This window comes from Colletotrichum fioriniae, assembly GCF_027942845.1.
Source record: "Colletotrichum fioriniae strain IMI 355084 chromosome Unknown scaffold_2, whole genome shotgun sequence".
NCBI classification, from domain to species: Eukaryota; Fungi; Ascomycota; class Sordariomycetes; order Glomerellales; family Glomerellaceae; genus Colletotrichum; species Colletotrichum fioriniae.
The window spans coordinates 1611792-1633016 of record NW_027076838.1 but is presented as its reverse complement, the minus strand read 5'-3'; the positions used below and the strand labels follow the sequence as shown (position 1 = coordinate 1633016).

The following is a 21225-nucleotide window of genomic DNA, read 5'->3' as shown; positions in this document are numbered from 1 at the left end:
ACTAGACTATGCTGAAGCAACTCTTTCAAATCTTCACCTACCTTGTAGTAGCTTACTTACACAGTCTAAGAGGTCTCATCCTGGAAGCGGTTTCCTACTTCCGACGTGTCTCAAGGTACTTTTTACCTCGGGTAAGAGTCCGACTCTGTGCCTCGCGGATAATAGAAACGTGTAACTCAAGGCCAACCCCTTCTCTTTTCGCTGACGAAGTTTTCTCTCCACTGACCTCTTGGGATCATGGTGGCCCCCCCATCTCAGTCAGAGTCAACCAACTTTCTTTACTCCAAAGCGAGTACGTATGATCAAGAAGAAGCCTTTGTTCTCATATTTGCCCCAATCTAAAACCCTGATTCAGAACGTACGCCTGCGAATTGACGCTTCTAGTACCCCTTGGCAAACTCTATTAGTATGTGGAAAGGATTGCGATGTGCCTTTTGTCTACACGTTTTGGGGATGTATCAAGAAAAAGTGAGCACCCACGATATTGTTGTATTGTCAGAACCGGGAAATACACCGGTGGTGTGACGAGATAGGTAGACCAAGTACACGGAGATTCAAACCGGCTTCGAGACGGGAGTAGGGTACAACATTTTGGATTCACTCTACCAAGAGGAAAAATAAAAGCCTTGAGAATCTTAGCCTTCTTCGCTATTTTCCCTCCCTTCTGGATATTCTACCTCATACACCCGCCTGCCCCCTGTGGCTTAGGATATACCTTGAGATAGTAAAAGAATCTGCTCTAAGCGGGTGTTGTCGTTACAGGCAGAGGAAACGGAGTAGAAACATAATGCTTTACTCATGTCCTAGTCGGAGTTGGTTGGGGAAGGGGGGCAATTACACCTGTTAATCAAGCAAGGCGTGAATTGAATATTTTCGCCACCAGTGTGTGACCTTTCTGCTTTACCTGTAACTTGGTCGGGCTCTATATACGCTCTCTATAGAGAAATACCATAGCTCAATTGAATATTTTTGATATGGCGAAGAGTTCAGATTGTCGCCTGACCTCCACCTCCCGGATTCTGATTCTTCTTTGTAGAGTTCCGGTTGACACCAAGATAGTGTAGCATCACTGAACAATCAGTTTCCAATACATCACACGAGGTAACTTCTTCATAAGTGAGCAAAAACTTGGAAAGACGAGTAGATTTCATTTTCATAACCGAGATCCCGGAGCCTCGCGCACAAAAGCGGTTTGGCTCCAATCAAGGTCCCCCCCTATTTTTCATTTTGGCAACTAAACTCTCTCAAATAGCTAAAACAAAAAAAAAACTTAGGTATCATGGTAGCCCCTCCCAGCAGTAAGTAGTGTATAGAAAAAAAAAACCTGCAGCAAAGGAGTGTCTTTTTTCGTTCCATTTCATTTCGTTTCCGTTCCATACGTGTCGGTTTCTTTTTGGTGTTTTGTGTGGTTTTTTCTTTTCGATTTTCATAAGAGAGACAAGAGTGAGCGAGTGAAAGAGAAATAATTATGTTCAGTAAAGAACCTCAAAAGAGTTGTCCAAATCAAAATCCCCGGGTTTCCTATCCTTTCCCTCCCCCCCTGTTGTAATAAATAGAGGAAAAAAGGAGTCATATACCCGGCGTCAGGTAGAGGGGGGAGGGAGAATCTGATTTCAAGGATGTAACAAATGCCGCTATCCAGATGACTTATGCAAGAGAGGAAAAAATAAAGAAGAAAGAGACGAGAGAGAAAGAGAGATGGTCAAGTTTCTCAGTGTAACCGAGAAGCTCGACCTCTCAAAGACAAAATCAGAATATGGCAAAAGAGTGTACCAAAGACGACCTTTCATAAGAGAAACAGAGTCCCCGAGACAGATATTGCTCGCTTGCTGGCTCGCTTTGCTTGAAGTGAAGATGAAAAGCAGAGGAAAACAGACGGCAAAACCAAACGCAAATCATTATCGGATGTTTGGTGCCTTTCTTGGCATTTGTGTGTGAGAGAGAGAGAGAGAGGATCGTCTTTGCCGAGGAGGAGGGCCGCACACAGCTCTATATCATGTTACCGTTAACACTGACCTCGAACCCATCACCCTTCTGCTTCAGCGCCTTGGCGAGCATCAGCTCCCGCATCCAGTCAATACGATCATCGCGGCTCTTGACGGCAAAATGGTGCGTCTTGCCCGTGCCGTTGGCGCCCTCGGCGGGAATCGACCCGGAGCTCGAAGAGTGCCCATGCCCGAAGCCATGCAGCGCGCTCCCGCGCTTCCTCAGCTTGGCGCCTGCGGACTCCTTATCCTTGTCCTGCGGGATGAGCTGGAAGCTAAACGCCGCGACGGGATCGCTCTTCTCGCGACTGTGCGACGACGAGGAGCTGAAGTGCACAGCCTTGAAGGCGGCGGAGAGCTTGCTCTGCGACGCGAGGCTGGAGCACGCGATGGCGTAGTCGTCGACGTCGACGTACTCGAGCGTGCGGTCGACCGTCTTTGCGTCCTTGTGGACGGCCAGGCGGGTTCCCTTGAGGGTGCAGAAGGTGTCGTTCCACTCGTGGCGGAGCATCTTTGTCTTGCGCTTCTTCATGGGGCCTTGGAAGGTCACGCCGTCCTGTTGGGCGGCGGAGGCGGCTTGTTTGACGGGGAGGAGGGCGCAAGGTGGGTGATGGGCGGGATGGCTTGCTCAAAGGGGGTCGTGCGCTCGATGGGGGACCAGGGGTAGTTGACGCGGGGAGGGGCTTGGAGAGGTTGCTGTTGCTGGAGGGTTGAGGGCGGACGGAGGTGCGAGGAGGTGTGTCTGGGGGATGTGCGGGCAACGGGGGTCGCGGTGTTCTCGTTCAGGGCGGGAAGAACGGGGAATGAGGGACGGCGGGCAGAGGAGCGAGATTGGGTGCGGGAAAGGGGAGGCTGCTGCTGTTTCGAGACGCCGGGACGGTAGTTCATCTCAGGGGGAACGGACTGGGAAATGTCACGGGCGATGCGGTCCATCGGCACGGCGGTGACGGGGACGTCCATCTCTGAGAAGGGGGTTCCGAAGCGGTATGGGTTGTTGATGGGGCTCTGCAGGTCCGGCGACATGGCCTCGGCCCGGTCCATGTGGTAGGGGACGAAACCTTGCGGCTGTTGCTGCTGGTACGTGGGTGTCGGGAGCGGCTCCGGGTGGGCTGAGGGAGGAGGAACAGTCGAGGCGCGAAGGGGGCTTGCGCGAGGAGCCTGCTTGCCCGGAATGGAGAGCTTCGGGAGGTGACGGAGGCGTTCGGGCTGGGCCTTCATGGCAGGGAAGCCCATCTCGAAGGGGGGCGTTGGGGGCACCGTGGTATCCTCGTGCTTCTGGAAGTCGAGGAACTGGCGTACATTGTCTTGGGGGTCCCTCGAGATAACGTTGCGGAGGGCAGCCTCTTGCAGATATTGCAAGGGGGTGGCGTTGCCGGGACCCAGCACGTCGGAGGAAGCCACCACGGACGGGACGGCGTCCGAGACGGGCCTGAGGATCTGCGTAGGGTCGAGGGCCCTCGCCGTTTGCGGGTTGCCCGGGTTCCCGGTGATGACGACCTGTTCCGTGTCGAGGTCGACAAAGGGGTGCTCCTTCTTGAAGGCCTCGATGAGGCGCTGCTGCTTCCTCCACTTTGAGCAGTTCTCGCCCTTGGGGCACTGATGCGGCTTGGGGACGACCTGCTCGATGCCGACGATGGACACGGACTCCATGGGCGTAATGATGTCGTCGTGCGACGGCTTCTTGGGCCGCCTTCTGCTGCTCTTGCTCCTCTTCATCCCGCAGTCGTCCGTCTGTTGCCTTTCCGCCGCCCGGACCTCGCGGGTTTCCTTCTTGACTTCGCGGCTCGGCTCGTCCTGGATCGGCGTCGGGGCGCGGGGCGAGCTGGGTCTGCTGTCCCTCAAGACCTGAATCTGGTTCCAAACGCGCGTCCTCATGCCGAATGAGGGAATGTCCAACTCCTTCAGATCCTCAAACTTCAACGTGATTAGGATGGGCCCGTTGATGTCGTTCTCCACGAAGCGGCCGGCGACCGAGAGCTCAATGCCAGCATTGAGCATCGATTGCGCAACCATCTCTGGCGTCCATGAGACGAGCTCCCTCGACTCGAACTCTTCGTACGTGAATTGAAAGGGACCACTCTGGTGTCTGGATGCGGGCATCGGCGGCTGCTGCGGTCTGATGTGTCGGAATGGCTCATCGAAAGGTCGCGCCGTCTTGGGTGTCACCGGGGACAGCGTGAGGATGGCCTCGTCAAAGTAGCTGGCGGTGGAAGCACGGAACAGGTGCGGGCCGGAAGGACCCTCAATGTTCTTGTTTGGTGACTCCATCATCTCCGTCGCATACATCATCCGCCCTTGACTCGATCTTGGCGTCTGCACCTCATCGTAGGATGAGAGTGTGGTGATACTTGGCTGGCCGCCAGACTTTTTTGCGCCCACACACGTTAGCTCATGGCTGTCTTGGAACCAGGCCACTGCGTTTTCCAACAAAATCACTTACAGAGTTGACGCTGATCCGAGGAGAGTTATCTTCAAACTCGCTGAGCACGTCGTCGTCCCATTCCATGTCCATGAACTCGGTCGCCACTGACGTTGGCCTTTGCGGCTCGGCCTTGATACCAAAGAAGGTGTCGCGCATGGGCGCTTTTTCGCGCATCTCATGGCGCAGGCGACGCTCGCCTCTTTCATATTCTTGTGTGTAGTTCTAGCGGCGTAAAGTCAGCCTCAGAAGCCACACACACAGCGTCGCAAAACCCCTATTTTGACTGTCATTCCTCAACTCACCATTTTGTGTGGATTTGTGTAAGTGGTTACTCCCAGATACGAAAAGTGGGGTGGAGGAATATTCAAGAGGGCGTGGACTGGCTATATCTGACTTGCAGTCTACAGCGCAGGACAGCCTCCTCCGTGGCAGTTTTGGTACCCTTTTGTTCTTTGCTTTTCCCCGTCAAGCTGGGAATCGAGGGGGGAAGCCGTTGCCGGCAGCACTCTGTTCTATGAAGCCTGTAGATATTTGGGGATAGCGGCACGCAGTGCAAGCTATGAGAGGGTTGAATACGCCTCGGGGCTAGGAAACAAGACCAGCGAAAAGGAGATGCCCAAAGGAAAAAGAGATATGAGGTCCAGCAGAGCCGAATATGCTCGTTTGGTATGTAACGGGTCGCAAAAGAGAAGAAGGAGGGGATCCGGTACAAGGCGGGCGCCTACCGCGAGTTATGTATGTCTAGTGTGTCCATGCACGGCGGAGTAGTGTAGGGATGCGAGACTGGGGGGGTGGTTGACCGTTGAGAAGGAGGAGGAGGTGGAAGCATGGTGGTTGAGAGAGAGAGAGAGAGTCGGATCACAGCACATACGCAGCAGCAGCAGCAGCAGAAGCACGCACAGCTATCCCATCACCCACCCATGGAATACCCTCGTTCCCCAATATGCATGCTGGCTCTGGTGTGATTCGACCCATGGCACTTGCACACGGGCGCCGATGGTGGCACTCTGAACAGACCAGTCGAGTGTATAATAATAGCCCGGGTGGTGTGTGGGCAGGGCAGGTCAGGTATCTAGGTTCTGGGTGCTGGGTTCTGGGTTGGAGAGACGACAGAGGGTAGAAGAGTGCGCTTGCGTGTACCTACGTGTGTGTGTGTGTGGCCGAGCGGGCAGAGGCCCAGCCCATGGACCGACCATTCATTGAACCCTGAACAACGGCGGCGGTCCTAGGCGACGATACCGGCGTCGACAGTTGTTGGGTGAAGATGTGGGAGGAGACAGAGAGAGTGGGTGAGAGAGAGGGAACGCTTCGAAGGCTGGTGGTTCCCCGGCCAAAGGGGGTGTGTAGCCGGGCAGCCATCCATGTGGATAGCGGTGCACAACCGGCAGCAAGCACTTTGCACTTGCAGCGAAGCACCACGCAGGACGCGGCATGCACTCCGTTCGTCTTCCCATCCCAGCACAAGCAACTGGCCAGGCACAGGGCAGCACAGGGCAGCACAGCAGCAGCAGCAGCAGTAGTATGTAGTGGTGGGCGGAAGCTGTGCTTGTACAGGTGGATAGGTAGGTCAAGGTCGAACTGGCGTGGGGAAGCGTAGTAGCAGTCAGTACTCAGCAATGGACCTGTCTCCGTGAGGATGTGTGAAAGGAAGAAGTGGAGGGGGGGGTTCGAGAAGACAGAGGTTGAAGCGAGGAACGGGAAAGAGGGTCTAGGACGGCGCAAAGGTCGGGAAAAGTGTAAACCTGATTGGCCGGGGATGGGAAAAGAAGCTCGTGCATGCGTACCTTAGTAGCGCCCAGCCGACGGACCTGGACTTTGGGCAAGAAGGCGGCGCTGGAGCTTCCCATTGGCCATAAATGCAAAGAAACAAAATGTCGTGGGACGTTATTTTAGGGAACGCTAATACGCCATTGGCTGGAAAATCGGGAATACCATGAGATATCTACGGACTACGTACACTACCTTACATCAACCCTTACCCCGGCTTGCCGCTACGGCGGCGTTTAAGCGCCCGTCTTTCTCAATCTGGCGGCGACTCGCTGTTCGCTTGTCGTCTGAATAAGTGGGGCATGTCGACGACCACCCCCCGGTCGCCGGCCGTCAACGGCGTGAAGCACGAAAAAAAAGGGAAAGGCAGGAGACAGAGAACGGAAAGAGGGGAATGGGGGTGTGGCACACATCCGCCGGGATGAGACCTTGCCATCCTGTCTCTCTGCTGTATCCGAACGGATACGTCTCTCACCTCACCTCTCACCTCACCTCGATGCTTTCCCTTTCACACCTTTTTTTCTTTCTTTTTCTGGACAGTCGTCTACATACAACTCCACACACCCCGATTGCGCATCCTCGTTCAACCCTCGTTCGGTCCACCGCCCGCAACATGGTGCTCTTGCCTCTTGATGTATCCTCAAACTCGACTCTTCTGGCCCATGGCCCCCACACTATTCGAGCTAAAATTCCCATCATGCCCTGTCCATCACCTGCAAGGATACACTGACAAGGACCAGGGGCAAGAACGAGCAGCTTCCCCGGCACACACGCACACCTCTCACCCCGTCTCTCCTCTCTTTTCCTGATGACCTCGCACCACACAAGCTTGAAGCCGCATACAAAGGAAGAAAAAAAGCAAAGAAAAAAGCTGCACTGCGCTGCGCTGCACTGCACGCTGCATACTGCACGCTTTCCTCAACCCGCCCGCCCGTCCGCTCGTGGTTCGCTAGTGCCAGCTTACATACTATTACCGATACAACCAGCCAACAGCTTACCTTAGCTACTAATCCATGCCATAGTTCCCATGCCTGCTTTGCACTCTCTTTTCGCCTTTGGCGGCCTTTACAGAGAACCCGCCGCCCACCGCCTACTGTTCGCGGACGTGTGTCACTATCACTGCCCACGGCCCACCACCCATCACTTATCGTACCTTACCTAGCTGTCATCACATTCCAATCTTATCAAGTCTCTTTTTTCCCCAGAATCAATGCCAGCACCACACAGGCGTATTCTTAGCTGTGTCTTTGACACCTCGCACCCTACATAGTACGCAGTATACTAGCCAAGGCATGTGGATCAAGACAAGACAAGCCATGTGAGCGCCCTGCCCAATCCCGCAATGGCCGTCCTCTCAACGGCCACCCGAATCCTTCTGGCTGGGAAACTTTCCCAAGGAATGCAATGGCCCGTATAATTCCTGCATTGTGCGGCTTTTCTTGCCCAGCTGTTTGTTTTCCGGTATGGCGGGGACGAGCAAATCAGGGCTACACCGTGACCGACCACCTTACGTGACCGTCCGTCTACCCATACGCAGTAGAGAGAGGCCCAAAAAGAAAAGAAAGGGGAGAATACAGCCACATCTGCCACCCCTCTCCCCATTTCTGCCTCTTCAACGTTGCACCCTCGGCTACCTACAGCCCACCGCACACCTCCGATCCCGACGAGTCTCGACTCTCGACTGTTCATGGTCAAGGGCCAGGACCCCACCCTCACGATCAACTGACTTCCCCTCACTGGGTTTCTCAGCCACTCAGTATGTCTGTCGGGCCTCCATCGGAGAAATCCCCATCAAACCGAGACTACCATACCGTCCGGGGGTTTTCGACGAGGCCAATGGCCTTGCGAGAAGCCTCTTTTACGAAAGGTCCCAATATGAGGCGAGATTTCATCCTCCTCTTGGAGTTGGTCCTCTTTGGTGACTGGACTGACATGGGACGGTTCGGATCTCAATGGGTCCTGCCACGCCCAAAGATGACCTTTCTTCGCCCAGTTGGCTCATTGCGCTCCTCATCCTCCACCTTGCGTGTCACTGTCGGCGCAGTCCGTGGATCGCTTATCATTAGTCTCGCCTTGCCCTCAGCTCGCAAATCATGCGCGCCTCTGGATACTTACCTACCGCCCAATCGCTCCGTTTCGATAGCGAACAACGTGACCAGGCAAAAGCTGTAGCTGTGGCACATGACCTGCGCAACTGGCTCACCGTTGCTGCCAGGCAAATTTGATAGAGGCAAAGAAATCTCTCAACAGTCAATGAATCCCCAGTCACTTATCCACGTATGACTTCATACTCACAAGCCCTGCAGATGGCGGTCAAAAGTGTGACGAGAGAACATGGTTGATGCAGCAGCAGCAGCAGCAGGTCTCTCGGGCTTTTGCATTCGTATGTATGCACCCGTCGCTAGCCTCCATAGCTCGATGCCGTGGAATGAGAATTCTTGGCCTTGTTTGCTGGATGAGAGTCTCCATCCAGTGAGCCATACCTATCCCAAGAGGGACGAAGGTGGCTGGCGGAATGTGCTCTTGATAGGTAGACGACAATGGACGGTCTGGAGATGGTGGTACGACAAGACCTCGGTGGCCAGCTTTTTACCCCGCAGAGCCGTTGAGACGGATATGCGATATATGCCATGTCCACAATATGGGTGCTGCCACACTCTTGTAGGTTGACGGATTGGTATGCAGTGATATCTGATAGAGCTGCAGTATCGGACCTTGCAGGATTTGGGAAGCTGACACCATCACTTTGGTCTCTCTCTCTCTCTCTCTCTCCCCGGATACAGGATCTGAATTTGCGAATGGGAGTGTCCCAAAAGCATAGCTGATTGGAGCGCACGTGTTGACATTCGAACAGTAAAAGCATTGGTGAGTTGCCCTTGCCATCATGTTGGCAGCCGATTCCGGTCCCGGAAATTCCAGCCCCCTCCCGGCCGGCAATCATCCAGTTGCGCAACATCAATCTCTGTGTGTCAGTGTCGGTGAACCACCGCACATCCCCACATGTAAGGGAGCAGGAATGCGCTTCGAAGAACAGCAAAAAGGCCAGCGCAGAGAATTCCCGCTGACTCATAAGACAGCCTAAAGGTGCTGTGAAGGTCGACCCCGTCCTTGCGTTAGCAGTGTGACGCTCTGCAGGGAAGCATAAAGCACGCTCCCGCTACTGCATCCCCATCTTCCATGTTCATTCCAGGTGGTGTTCGATGCGTCTCCGAGACATGAAAAAGCCGTGGCGGTATCCGACGGGACAAGAGTCTGTGAATCATATGCAGTCTTGCCTTCTTCACCGACTCTTCACGTCGTCTGGCGTGCCCTTGGATGACCTCATCCGATCATTTCCGCGAGACAGGGAGAACATGTGTTCAACAATGCCACGGTGTCTCGGCCAGATCAAGAATCTTTCCTTGCGCTGCTGTCTCAGTCCCTTCAACGGCAATCCATAGAAAGCTTGTCCGACCGGAGCCGGGTCGCACAGAGAAACAGAGAAACACCTGGCGGTGATTGAGGTTAAACAGCGACCAGTAAGAGGCCGAAATGCGACTGGCGGAAGGAAATCCCGGCAATGGAGAATTGACTGTCGATAATTATGCTCCGCGGCCGACTCTACCCGATGGCCATTCGGGATTCAGTGTAAGACCAGGCCATGTTCCAAGGCAATTGGGCAGGGCGTCCGCATTCAATTTCTGATCCTGGAGGAGGATCATCGAATATGGCTAACCCTAACGTGGGCTGCGGGCACAGTGCACCTTGTACACACCCCTCAGCCCGCAATTGAGCCTGGCAGGGGTTGATGGCTGTAGTATAGTGGACGATGGTGTGGTTTGGGGGAGGTAATCCTCGAACGAATAGGCGTATTCTCGAGGGTGTTTTTACCTCGTGTGTGTTCGTGAGAAACGACGTTCTCCAGACATGTTTCCAGTGCGCAACTACTGCCCTCCAATGAGTTGGCCGGAACACGTTTTCACGCGCTCTCACATGATGGCGGACTAATGCGAGCCTCGCACTACTGTTGTGGATGGATGACTTTCCCGCTCATGTCAACCAGTGGATTTCGATGTTGGAAAGGGGGTTGTGATGGTGTTGACGAGTCTCAGAACCAGAACTCGTTGCATTGTGACCGTTTGCAAGACCCTAGAAATCTCTTTGTCAGATCGCATGGCGATGCGGCGCGGATGGCCTGAGCGAGACGGATGCAGGTCATCGTGATTTCGGTCCGTCAACTGGCGCTCCACTAGTGGCATGTCGAAAATGGCTGCCATTTCGTGAGGTAGTTGACAGGGCGAGGCGAGCCGACACTGAGGGCGTGGCTTATCATCTGCAATGTGCTTGGCATCCATCTGCCACGAGTCGTATCGCAAGCAGTCAATTTATCCGTACAATGGGACGCATTGTCCACAGGATGGCTTTTCAAGGTTTTCTTTGTCATTCGTATCCTGAATGCAACCTCGAATTCGTAAATCATTGTTGGTTGGAATGCATCCAATGTTGGGACCTATAATGCTAAACCTTCAGTGTTATTTGAGTTGTCGATTGTTGAAGAGAACGGTTGTCAGCTGCATGTCATCCCGTAATGTCTAGACATGCGACGTGGAAAATCATGCAAACTTTCCTACTGCGCCTTGGGGTCCAAAGTCTGACCTCACGGGGACCATGTTTTCTTCCAAATTGCAAATGCAGTTTGCGCTGTATTTGTGATTCTGTGCCGCAATACAACACAGTATTTGAGTGAATCGCGGCGTCGGGGGTTGAACCTGGAAGCCTAGATCCACAGATTCAGCGGGAGGGCGGGAGAGCATGGATCTGGTACAGTGCTCCCGTACGGTACGGAGCTCAGAGCTGAGAAAGTCGGCCAGGGTGTTCCTGGCCTTGTGAGATTTGCTAGTCGACCACAATGGTTTGTATGCCGCTTTGAATAATGCCGCGATCTTTCTTAGTTCGCCCGTCTTCTTCTCCATGTTTACGGACGTAATACCCTCGCCAAAGGCAAACAATGAGCCTAGAGACAGACTAGAGGCAGTAGGTTTCGACTAGGATCTGTGTCGATGTGCCGCGCGTGGCTGGGGTCCAGAAGCAACGCGATGTTGCGCCGTTCGCGAGCTGTTAGCGGAAGAGCGGGAAGACTGGGATGCCCAGGCGTGGTTTCTGTTCTCCGCAAAATCTAGCGGCCGCATTCCCTGCAATCCGATATCTCGACCCTCAAGGTTCAAAGATGCTGTTCACATCACATCACATTAACCTAGCCACAACAGGACAGTGATCGGGGATGATGGGCACACCTCGACGCCTCAGAGTCCGTCCGCCAATCAACGACGCGGGGTTTTGCTCGCTGCCATTGACGACTCCAGAAAGATGAAAGCCGACATAGGCAGTGGAGGGAAACAATATGTGTGATTTGGAGAAAAGGAGATTGCACCGTGACAGGGGCGTCCTTCAGTCACCTCGTTCTGGCTGAAAGCAGGTACGAATGAGGCTGTTCACCTCGCAACCGGAGTTGACGATCGCCTCAACTCAATCGAATGGTTCAATGCCACCATGTCCGCAGTGTAGTATCCGACATGTACAAGGGGAAATGAGGGCCCGAGGGTGAGGCACAAAAACAGTGTCTTGGCCACGCCGATCGTTGAATCATGCCATATTTGGGTGCGAGGGAATTCATATTTATGTCGAATAATGTTGTTATACGTGCCGCACGAGCTGACCTGACAATGCAAATGGAAGGGTCGGATGTAGATGAGGTTGTGATAGCGAGCACCGATATCAATCAGTTGGGCACTGACAGTCTGACAGGACGGCAACGCGACCCACGAGGCAGATGTGGCGTCTGACCGGATAAAATTGCGTCTTCCGCGGGACTGACGAACGGCGGGCTCTACTGCGGCGTAGGCGGTAGGTAGTGTATCCGTACTGCGGGACGGGCAGATAATTGTTGCGCAATCCGCGAGCTATGGGGCCCCTGAGAGACGGGATGGGCGACGATCGTGGACGTTTTGCGATGATTGCGATTGTCAGCGGGCAGAAAGGCAGGCATCACGCTGCGAGAAAAAAAGCAAAAGACCCCGGGCTGTTGGCTGATGACCGCGTGCGCAAATAGGCTAGGTAAGGTAGGTACGGCACGGATGCTGTGCAGACCGGGTGCTGCCTCGAGGCGGCGAGCTGTTGGTTCGAGCCGCCGATGCAAGACCGTTCGTTACTGCTGACGGGTAGGTTTGCAGTGCAGACTCCGGATTAATGGCAAACCAACGCTCCGTCAAGTGCATCTGCGTAAACTCAACTCAACGGAGTTCGGATTTGACGGCGGCAGGTAGTGTCGTTGGAACTAATTAGGTCCTTTGGGCAATGTTGCCAGTTGGAAGGGAAGCCGTGGCCATAATTAGCCCGCATGATCCAAAAGTTGGCAGACTATCGATATGAGGTGATATCGTGATCTGGCGGGTTAAACTCCCGGCTAAGAGGGATAATCTTCTCAGATTGGGGGTAAAATAAAAATAGAAGCGGACGACGGTTGTTAGCTGGCGTGACTGAATTCTGCGGGTGACAGTAAACAGCTGCAGCGGCTAGACGATGTGACGAGCTGGATGACGCATGGAGAGGTGTGCTCAAATTAGCCCACATGTCAGAGTTGCAAAAGGGCAAATAGTGTGACGCAAAGAGGGTTAATTCGATCACGCACCGTGGGCTGGGCGGCTAATTAGGCCGCCAGAAATAGGACCAGATGTTGAGGATGGGATCATGGATGAGGTTTGTTCCGAGCAAAGCAAGCATGGACGGGTGACGGATGGCCAGACGGTCAGATGAACGGTACCTATCCGTGCTGCGTAAGCAAGCAATGAAAGGTATTAGGGGGGTGAAGATGATCCGAGTATCCCGTCTCGGAAGGGGGTGATGGTGGTACTCCGATGCCGTAGGGCAACGTAGCCAAGTACCTTCGCTCACCGGGCAAGAGTGTCCTGTTGGCGGGAGATCAACATCATCGGCGGACCTTGTCCGACGTGCCTCCTCCAGACAGCAAACTTGCCGTGCGGCGGGCGGCGTACCTGCCAGATGCATAATGTACCCTAAAGAAGGCACCTTAGGTTGTCGTTCGGCAGCACTTGCACGGCACGGAAGGAAGCGGAGAGCAGGAGTAGGAGGGGAAAAAGATGAAGATACGTTGCTATGATTGGCTGATATTCGTGAGGAAAGCACAAAAGCCAGATTCTGGCTGGCAGATGGTGGACAAGCATCCGAGGAACGTGCCATGCGTGCCTTCCGCTGCAGCGATTCTTCTTCCCTACAAGGGCAAGAGCAAGAGCCAAGAGCCAAGAGGGGCAGGAAACATGGAGCTAAGGTGCCTTAGCATATGCGAACCCCGCGAGAAGGTGCCCTGTCACTTGCCGCGCTCCTGCCGCGCATTGGCCAAAGCTCTACCCCCACCCGACAGACTAGCTGGGGGGTCCCTGACCAATATTCCTGCACGATCTTCTCGCTTGCAGCAGACAATAGCCAATCCGGGGCCGTAGCGGACCTCTCGCAAGAGCTTAAATCCCTGCGACATCACAAGCGCTAATAAACGGTTGGTCCCGAAGCCCTGCACGAGACGACAAGTCGTCACACCTGTCTGTCGAATCAACGTCTGCGCCAGCCCTTTTGACAAAGGAACCTCGACTGCACCGACAATGACGCTAACAACGTGCCTCTGTCGGGCTGTCCAAGCAAAGAGGTGGCAGGTACTGGAGATTGGAGAGGGAAAAAGAAACGGAGAGCAAATACCTCAACGAAGTAGCACCTACCATCGGGAGGATGAGTAGCCAGCCGCAACCTTGTCCTTGTGCCTTTCTGCAGCCGTTATTCGCAACGACTATGGAGCACAGTAGGCAAGAAGCAAAGAAATCCTTACGGCTCTGGCGGAGCGGAGCACCTTGCACGACATCTCCCGCGGTGCCATGATACCCCCTTGCTTGCTGCACCTGCCACCACTTTCGGCTGTAGTTGGGTATCGAGGCTCAAGTACCGGCCTCGACGTCTTCCACTCTCCATCAAACCCACTCACCCATCTTTGGAGATGGATACTCGCCTCACTCGCCTATCCTTCCCACGATCCGAGGTATTTTCACTCTCTTGTTTATCTACGGATAGGCCAACTACACCAAGCACAAACCCACTGCTGACAGGCTACAGACTACAGGATACAGCAACGTACCCCTGAACTTCTCGCCATGCACGACAGAAAGTCCCAGTTCCACCGTATCAACTCCGGCAGCCACATTCGACCGACATTGAGTGGCCGTTTGGACCATCCAATCCGAGAGCTGACCGCCATTCTCGGCCTTCTTATTTGTGGATGCTCCTCAGAAGACCCTGTCTCGATCGGTCCAGTCTAAGTCTTGAAGAAGACCATGAGGCAAGATGAGGTCCAGCATCGCTCTCGCCAGAGTCGGAAACCTATTGCCAAAGTAGCAAACACTTCGGGACCTAATTCGACGGGGCTTGAACTTTCACTCAGCATGGGTCTTCGGAGAACCAACAGCAACGAAGATCATTCCCAGAAAATGATCAGGCTGATTGCCATATTTGATGCCATTCAACGGGGGGCTCCAGCGGTTGACTAGTCATGTCCCGCTCATGGCTATCCATCATGCAACCATGAAGCGAGGCTCCTCACATGGGATGATCGGATGAATCCACCGCGTTTGTCAGACACAGGGCTAACCTCACCAAAAAAGGTTGACAGGCCCCCCCCATACCCATGTTAGCCCGTAGGTTCTTGCCCAGCTCTCACTTCTGGCTCTACGAATGCCTACGGTAGTATTTGAATGATGAGCCCCACAAGCTCAGCGAACTGTGTTGGTGGTTGGCAAGCTTCATGCAAGTACTCCATACGTGCGATCCTAGGACAGAGCTTGTTAGTGGGAGAAGTGATCCACGACCAATTATCTTTTGCAAGGGGGAGCCCGGCCAACTGTAGCTCTGCTCATTGCTTGGTCATCTGTCGGCCCCCGAAATCCTCTACTCAAATCGTGCCATCGAAGGCCAGCTTGGCGGCCGAGGGGAACCATCTATCGATAGTACTTGATGCCGGAGTCGGTGCAACGTATACAAGATAGATCGAGGCCATACAGATACTCCATACGGATACTAATTTGTGTTTCTGCAGCTCCGGCTGCGCAACGGACTCCCGCGGGGTGAACTCGCATCCGGGCGAACTGCTATTCGCAGCATCAAGTTTCCCCTTCCAGTCGTTATTGAAGATCAACATCTGCACCGGTCAGGGCCCGGGCGACATAGTCGACGCGGTATCGACGGCGGGCAGCCGGAGAGGCATATGGCCGGATGGGGCACAACTCGATAGCAGGTTGGCAAGTCGGGTTGGGCAAACAAGAGGCGGGCCCCATGTGGTTCTGCATGTCTCTGCGTAGCGTGGTGACCAGGTAGTTGAAGGTGTGCTTGGCACCTTGGTCCCCATGGCCTGCCATCCAGAGCCAGCCATCGCAAGCCACCGTATGCATGCGTTGCCCGTTCAATCGCTCGACAGCTGCTCACACCCATGTCGTCCATCTCGAAGCTGCCCCCCCTCTCGACGCGGAAGTGTCCATTCCTATTCTATTCTCGGGTGGGGTCCAACAATGAGTGCGACCGCCTTTGGCGGCCCATTCTCATTGGAGCCCGTAAGCGCAGGTCAAAGTCTCACGCACTCGATGTGAAGGCGGCCACCCGGCCTGCCTTGTGCCCTAGCCTACGTTTAGTCTAGAATGCAGAGCAGACACACACACACTCACGGCTCGGGGACGATGGAGACACACATACATAGGTGTATCCAAATTTAGAACAATATTGATGTTGGCTACGTAGCGAACACCAGGCAGACCACTCAAAGGCCCGTTGGTTGGCGCAACAAGAGGACGGTCATGATGAAGGCGGCCACGATATAAGACTTTGGACCATCCATCACGAACAGTTGGATTCTGGCCTCCTCTCGTTGTTGATCTGTAGAAGTCAAGCAGAAGAAGAAGAAGGAAAAGTGATCCAAGTGTTTGTTCAAGGTTTTTTTCTCTCTCATTCATACAATTGTTTTTTGATACCCTCCGTCCACAATCTTCGGAAACCCCCAACCACTCCAATACCACCCGATAATCCAGTTCAAGGCAAGCCGGACTTGCTAAACAACCAGTCACTCATTCGACACCACCAAAACGAAAAAAACTCCACAGTCGACCACTCTCGATATATTTGCAATTTTACAACTTGCAGCGCGCCCATTGCTTACAGTTCACGAAACGAGATCGAATTTTCTGTTGCATTTTGAACGACAAGGAAGAAAGAAATAATTCAATAATCTGATACGATTTGGAACCTTGGGTTTCTGGAAACTCGACAAACCATTCGACAAACAGCCCGGTCTCCCATCTCAAACTGCGTTGACAGCGGGCGAGCGAACAGACGTTTCCTGACCACCGAGTCCCCCTCGTCGAGTTCCCCCCTCTCCAATATCGATCCCAGGTTGTCCCCGCCTTTTTTTTCTCACTCTTGGCTATCAGGGAAGAAAGAGAAGCGAGAGAGCACAGAGGAACGAAGACTCCTTCACCCAGCACACACACGCGCACACAGCACACACAAACCAGAAGAAAAAGAGGAGAAGACAACGCGCGCACTCGCATCGCACTCTTACACCCCCCCGGACCCCTGGTCGTTCTTTCCCCGGTCCAGAGCACAGTGTCGGTCGCTTCCGTCTCTACACAGTGTAACGGTTCCTGCCACGCCCCTCCACCTGTCGACCCTGGTCCCTGATCACCCTCGGTCCACCACACATTCACACACCCTTCACCACACCCCTCCCTCCCTCCTCTCTCTCTCTCCTCCGCCCCAGCCAGCCAGCTCTAGCTCTGTCTTCGCTGCTCGGCTTGTCATTCACACGCAGGTACCTCCATCGCGAACAGAAGAAGGGTACAAATGGCATCTCTACCCCCCAACCACATTCGAGACGACTTCATGAGATCAACAGCTGCAGTCAACATGGCCGTCGCATCTTCTGCGAAGGCCAAGTCGGCCTGCAAAGCCAACACCAACAACAGCAACAATGCCAGCTCCAAGGCAAAGTCACAAATGCACCGCCGTTCAAGGACAGGTACGTTCATCCCAAGAATTCCCTTGCCTCTCTGCCGTCTTTTCCCCAAATTCCCATCCCATTCACCCATGGTATTAGCCATGTTTGACTTACACCAATATTCCAATCTCACTTATACGGGAGCGACTTTCCCTCATCCACCCCAGAAATACTTCCCTCGATCGTCAAACCTCCTCATTTGAACACTTGAGACTAATTGGGGTTTCTACAGGATGCTACACCTGCAGATTGCGCCGCAAGAAGTGCGACGAGGGCTCGCCAATGTGCTCCGCTTGCAAACATCTTGGTTTGACATGCGAATACAAGCGCCCAATGTGGTGGAGCAACAACGATGCCCGCCGCAAGCACAAGGACGACATCAAGATGATTATCAAGCGCAAGAAGCTCTCGGAAAAGGCGTCGCACACAATTCAGACTTCCGTCGGCTCTCCTCCCGGCCTGTCGCACTCTCTGCCCACCTCTGCTACCTTCTCCGACCCTCTAGACCGCACTCGCTCCGCCTCCATCGACTCGCACTTTTCCCAGGCTTTCAACTTCAACAGCCCGCCAACTGTCGGTGCCGAGTATGCTGCCTACAACCCCCAGATGCACCCCGACTTCATGTTCGGTGGCTTTCCCTCGCCTTACGAGATTGACGTCAAGACTGAACGCCAGGTCTACATGAACGATGTGCCCACTCTGAGGGAGTCGACCATTTCCACCTTTAGCACCTACCACACTCCCCCACCCCCGGGAACCATCCTGCCTTCCTCTGTGCCCCTCGACGGCGAGTGGACCGAGCAGATCTACTCTGAGCGTAAGGAGTCCCTCAGCGAGGAGGCTCTCAACGTCAACTTCTTCGACTTCTCTCATGGCCCGGCCATGTCCAACCGCCAGGTCGCAGTTGAGCTTGATGAGAACGACCAGCGCCTGCTGGACCACTTTATCCAATTCGTCCTGCCCACCATCTTCCCCATTCTCGACTCCAACCAACATGGCTCAGTCGGCTCCGATCTGATCTTGCCGGCTCTGCAGAGCAACAAGGGTTACCTGCACTGCTGCCTGAGCATCGCCGCCCAGCACTACAAGGCAACCATGAACGTCCCCGGAGAGGAAATTGACCAGGACATTATGCGCCATCGATACGCCACCATCTCGTCTCTTTGTGACGCTCTGAACAAGGACGAGAACCATCAGGAGATTCTCGAGGCTGCTTTGGGTCTCATCTTCTTCCAGTGTGTCGTCGGTCGCTTCGACGATGCACTGCCCGACATCCCTTGGCACCAGCACTTCCAAGCTGCCATCAGCTTGGTCCAGAAGCTTGACCTCCCCCGCCTGGTGTCGGACCCCAATGAGCAGATGACTCAAACTCCCTTCAACATGACTTTGACCTCCTGGATTGATATCCTCGGCGCCACCATGCAGGGACAAGCACCGACCTTCGCTCACACCTACCGTGAGAAGCACCTGTCAAACAACCCCAGCCTGGGTCTTCGCGAGCTCATGGGTTGCGATGACCGTGTCATGTACCTCATCTCTGAGATCGCCTGCCTCGAAGCTCTCAAGGGAAGCGGCATGGACGACATTACTCTTTGCCAACACGTCCATGCACTTGGTGACCAGATCAACCTCACCGAGATTGGCGAGCCTGGTCCCAAGATGCCTTACAACAACAATGGAAGCCTTTCCCCTAAGCAGCTTTCCAAGAACATGACAGCCGCATTCCGCCTTGCCGCTCGCATTTACCTTTGCAGCTTGGTACCCGGCTTCAATCCCGCGCAGGCTTCCTGCGTCGGCTTGGTTGAGAAGCTTGCCAACGTTCTCCAACTCATCCCCTCGGGACCTGGAGGCTTCGACCGCAGTCTCGTCTGGGTGTACCTCGTTGGCGGCTCTGTCAGCTTGCCTGGCAGCTCTTTCCGCGCCCTCTTTGAGGACCGCGTTGCCCAGCTTGGCGATGTCTCTGACTGCGGCTCTTTCGGTCGCGTCGCCTCCCTCCTCAACGAAGTATGGATGCAGACAGGCAACATCAAGAGCAGTGACAGCTGCGCCGGCAGCCCTGGTTCCACGCAAGGAGCTGAGGCGGTAGCATACATCCACTGGAGGGATGTCATGCAGATGAAGGGCTGGGACTTCTTGCTCATCTAGCATCCTGGCTGGTTCCGGGTTGTATAGATATGTGCAGAAGGCTCGTCTTCCATCTGCATGGTGTGTATACCGCCTCCGCAAAGGTGATTCAGGCAATCGCTTATTCCCTTTCACGCAACCAGGGCTGCTTGGCAGCCTGTCTTGCACTGCTGGACACTTTAGAATCTTCTCTTCTGATTTTCCCCATTTTGATACCACATTTTTCTACATTTACACCAACCTACTCAAAGGTTACTTTGGGTTTACTAGAAGGACACGCCGCAAGGCACACGGAGCGGACATGAACGATGAGAGCGAAGACACTTGGATCACACTTTTTACTTTTCTTCTGACTGGACACTTTCACGGGTGAGGGTGCACGGGGCAGCTGGGCCTGGCTGCCAGGATGATGGATGATGACGATGGATGATGGGAAAGGGACCGCCTGGATGAGGCCCTGGAACATGCAATGGAAACATGAGATGCGACGAACGACTATTCCTCATTTATTCGGACGGAACACACTTTCGTCTGATATCTCGGTTTTTCTTTCCTCTCTTGGGTAAACCATAGCATGAGCACGGGAAACGGGCTTCATCGGAGTTTATGTTTGGGACTTTGGGACTAGCATTTCGGTGCATCTGGACTGGATCGGATGGATCAAAGAGAAGGGCTCTGGGAGCTGCGATGGGCTAGCTTCCCAGTTGACTTCTTCACACGGTACTCATTCGATAGCCCTTTACTCTCTACGGAGCAGTTGGCAGAATCGAGCAGGATTATAGGAATCATGTAATACCAAAACATTATACCCAACAATTTCAAAAGCAATACTTTCAAATCATACCTTACTTTTTTTCTTTCCTGCGAAGCGCTTTGAGAACTGCGAAGAATTCCCTCACAGGTGGTGCGCACCAGCCGAGTCCGAGATTTGTCTAGGCCGATCTATGCCAGGGGTGGGGGGTTGGAACTTGGAAAAGTACACAGTAAGGTACGGATAAGGTAAGTAAGTTAAGGTGGGAAAGTTCTCCGGCTTACTTGCAATGGGTGTGGTGATAACCACCACCTTCCCCCCTTGGAAGTACTTGGGCCGAAGCTTACGCGCAAATGGCATGATGGGGGGAGGGTGGCGTCAAACAGGACTGACGGACGAGAGGAATTGATTACTGGATGAATTGAACATATGAGAGAGAGAGAGAGAGAGAGAGAGAAGGAGAACAGTGATGGGAGGGTTTCCTTCAGGGACTGGGAAGCAAAGAGGGGGGAAGGTGGGAGGTGAAGATGCAAGTTGCCGATTGAGGGTAGTACACAAAGGGCACTGTAACGCATGTTTGCTTAGGGTAAGGCACCTTAGGTGCAATACAGTGTCTTCTTTGGAAGCCGATTGAAGCATGTGCGGGAGGATGCGGATGTTTGGATGCGATGGACATTGGGTAGGTAATTGGCTCTGTGGGGTGGTCATGAGGTGCATAGATTCAAAGATTTTTCCCAATGAGATGGACAGAGAGCTTGTTCTTTCTCATAGTGGGCTACCTATAATACTATTCAACGCACTATAGTACACCTAACTCGCTTGAGTGTACAGACGCGGTAGCGCCATCTTTTCTTCGGTCCTTTCTCTTCTTCGTCAATGGAGGTTGTTCTTGCGATGCCGGAGGGTTTTGGTGGCTAGGAAGAGAGGGGGGGTAAAAGTATGGTGGGAGGTTTGGAGGGGTAAAGAGGTCGCACGAGCCGGTAGGTGGTGTTTGTACGTGCGGTGCCCTGGGGCTTGTGTATCCATGTTTCCCTCTCAAAGTGCTGTGGTAGGTATCGAGGTCGTGGGAGAGTAAAGTCACCACCCTTTGTGAGGTGTT

At 53.9% G+C, this 21225-nt stretch overlaps 3 protein-coding genes across 3 annotated transcripts; 1 reads left to right on the top strand and 2 right to left on the bottom strand.

The window, feature by feature from the left end:
• Positions 1-1989: 1989 nt before the first annotated feature.
• N0V96_002257 (uncharacterized protein) lies at positions 1990-2496 on the bottom strand (the record flags this gene model as incomplete). Its single annotated transcript, XM_065756478.1, has 1 exon — positions 1990-2496. The coding sequence occupies one exon, from the start codon at positions 2494-2496 to the stop codon at positions 1990-1992; it is 507 nt and encodes a 168-aa protein (XP_065614847.1).
• Positions 2497-2531: 35 nt separating this feature from the next.
• On the bottom strand, positions 2532-4563 carry N0V96_002256 (uncharacterized protein; the record flags this gene model as incomplete). Its single annotated transcript, XM_053187703.2, has 2 exons — positions 2532-4349; positions 4426-4563. The coding sequence occupies 2 exons, from the start codon at positions 4561-4563 to the stop codon at positions 2532-2534; spliced, it is 1956 nt and encodes a 651-aa protein (XP_053055207.2).
• A 12597-nt stretch (positions 4564-17160) lies between these two features.
• On the top strand, positions 17161-19396 carry UME6 (DNA-binding transcriptional regulator ume6; the record flags this gene model as incomplete). Its single annotated transcript, XM_053187704.2, has 2 exons — positions 17161-17272; positions 17484-19396. The coding sequence occupies 2 exons, from the start codon at positions 17161-17163 to the stop codon at positions 19394-19396; spliced, it is 2025 nt and encodes a 674-aa protein (XP_053055208.1).
• Between the last annotated feature and the right edge of the window lie 1829 nt (positions 19397-21225).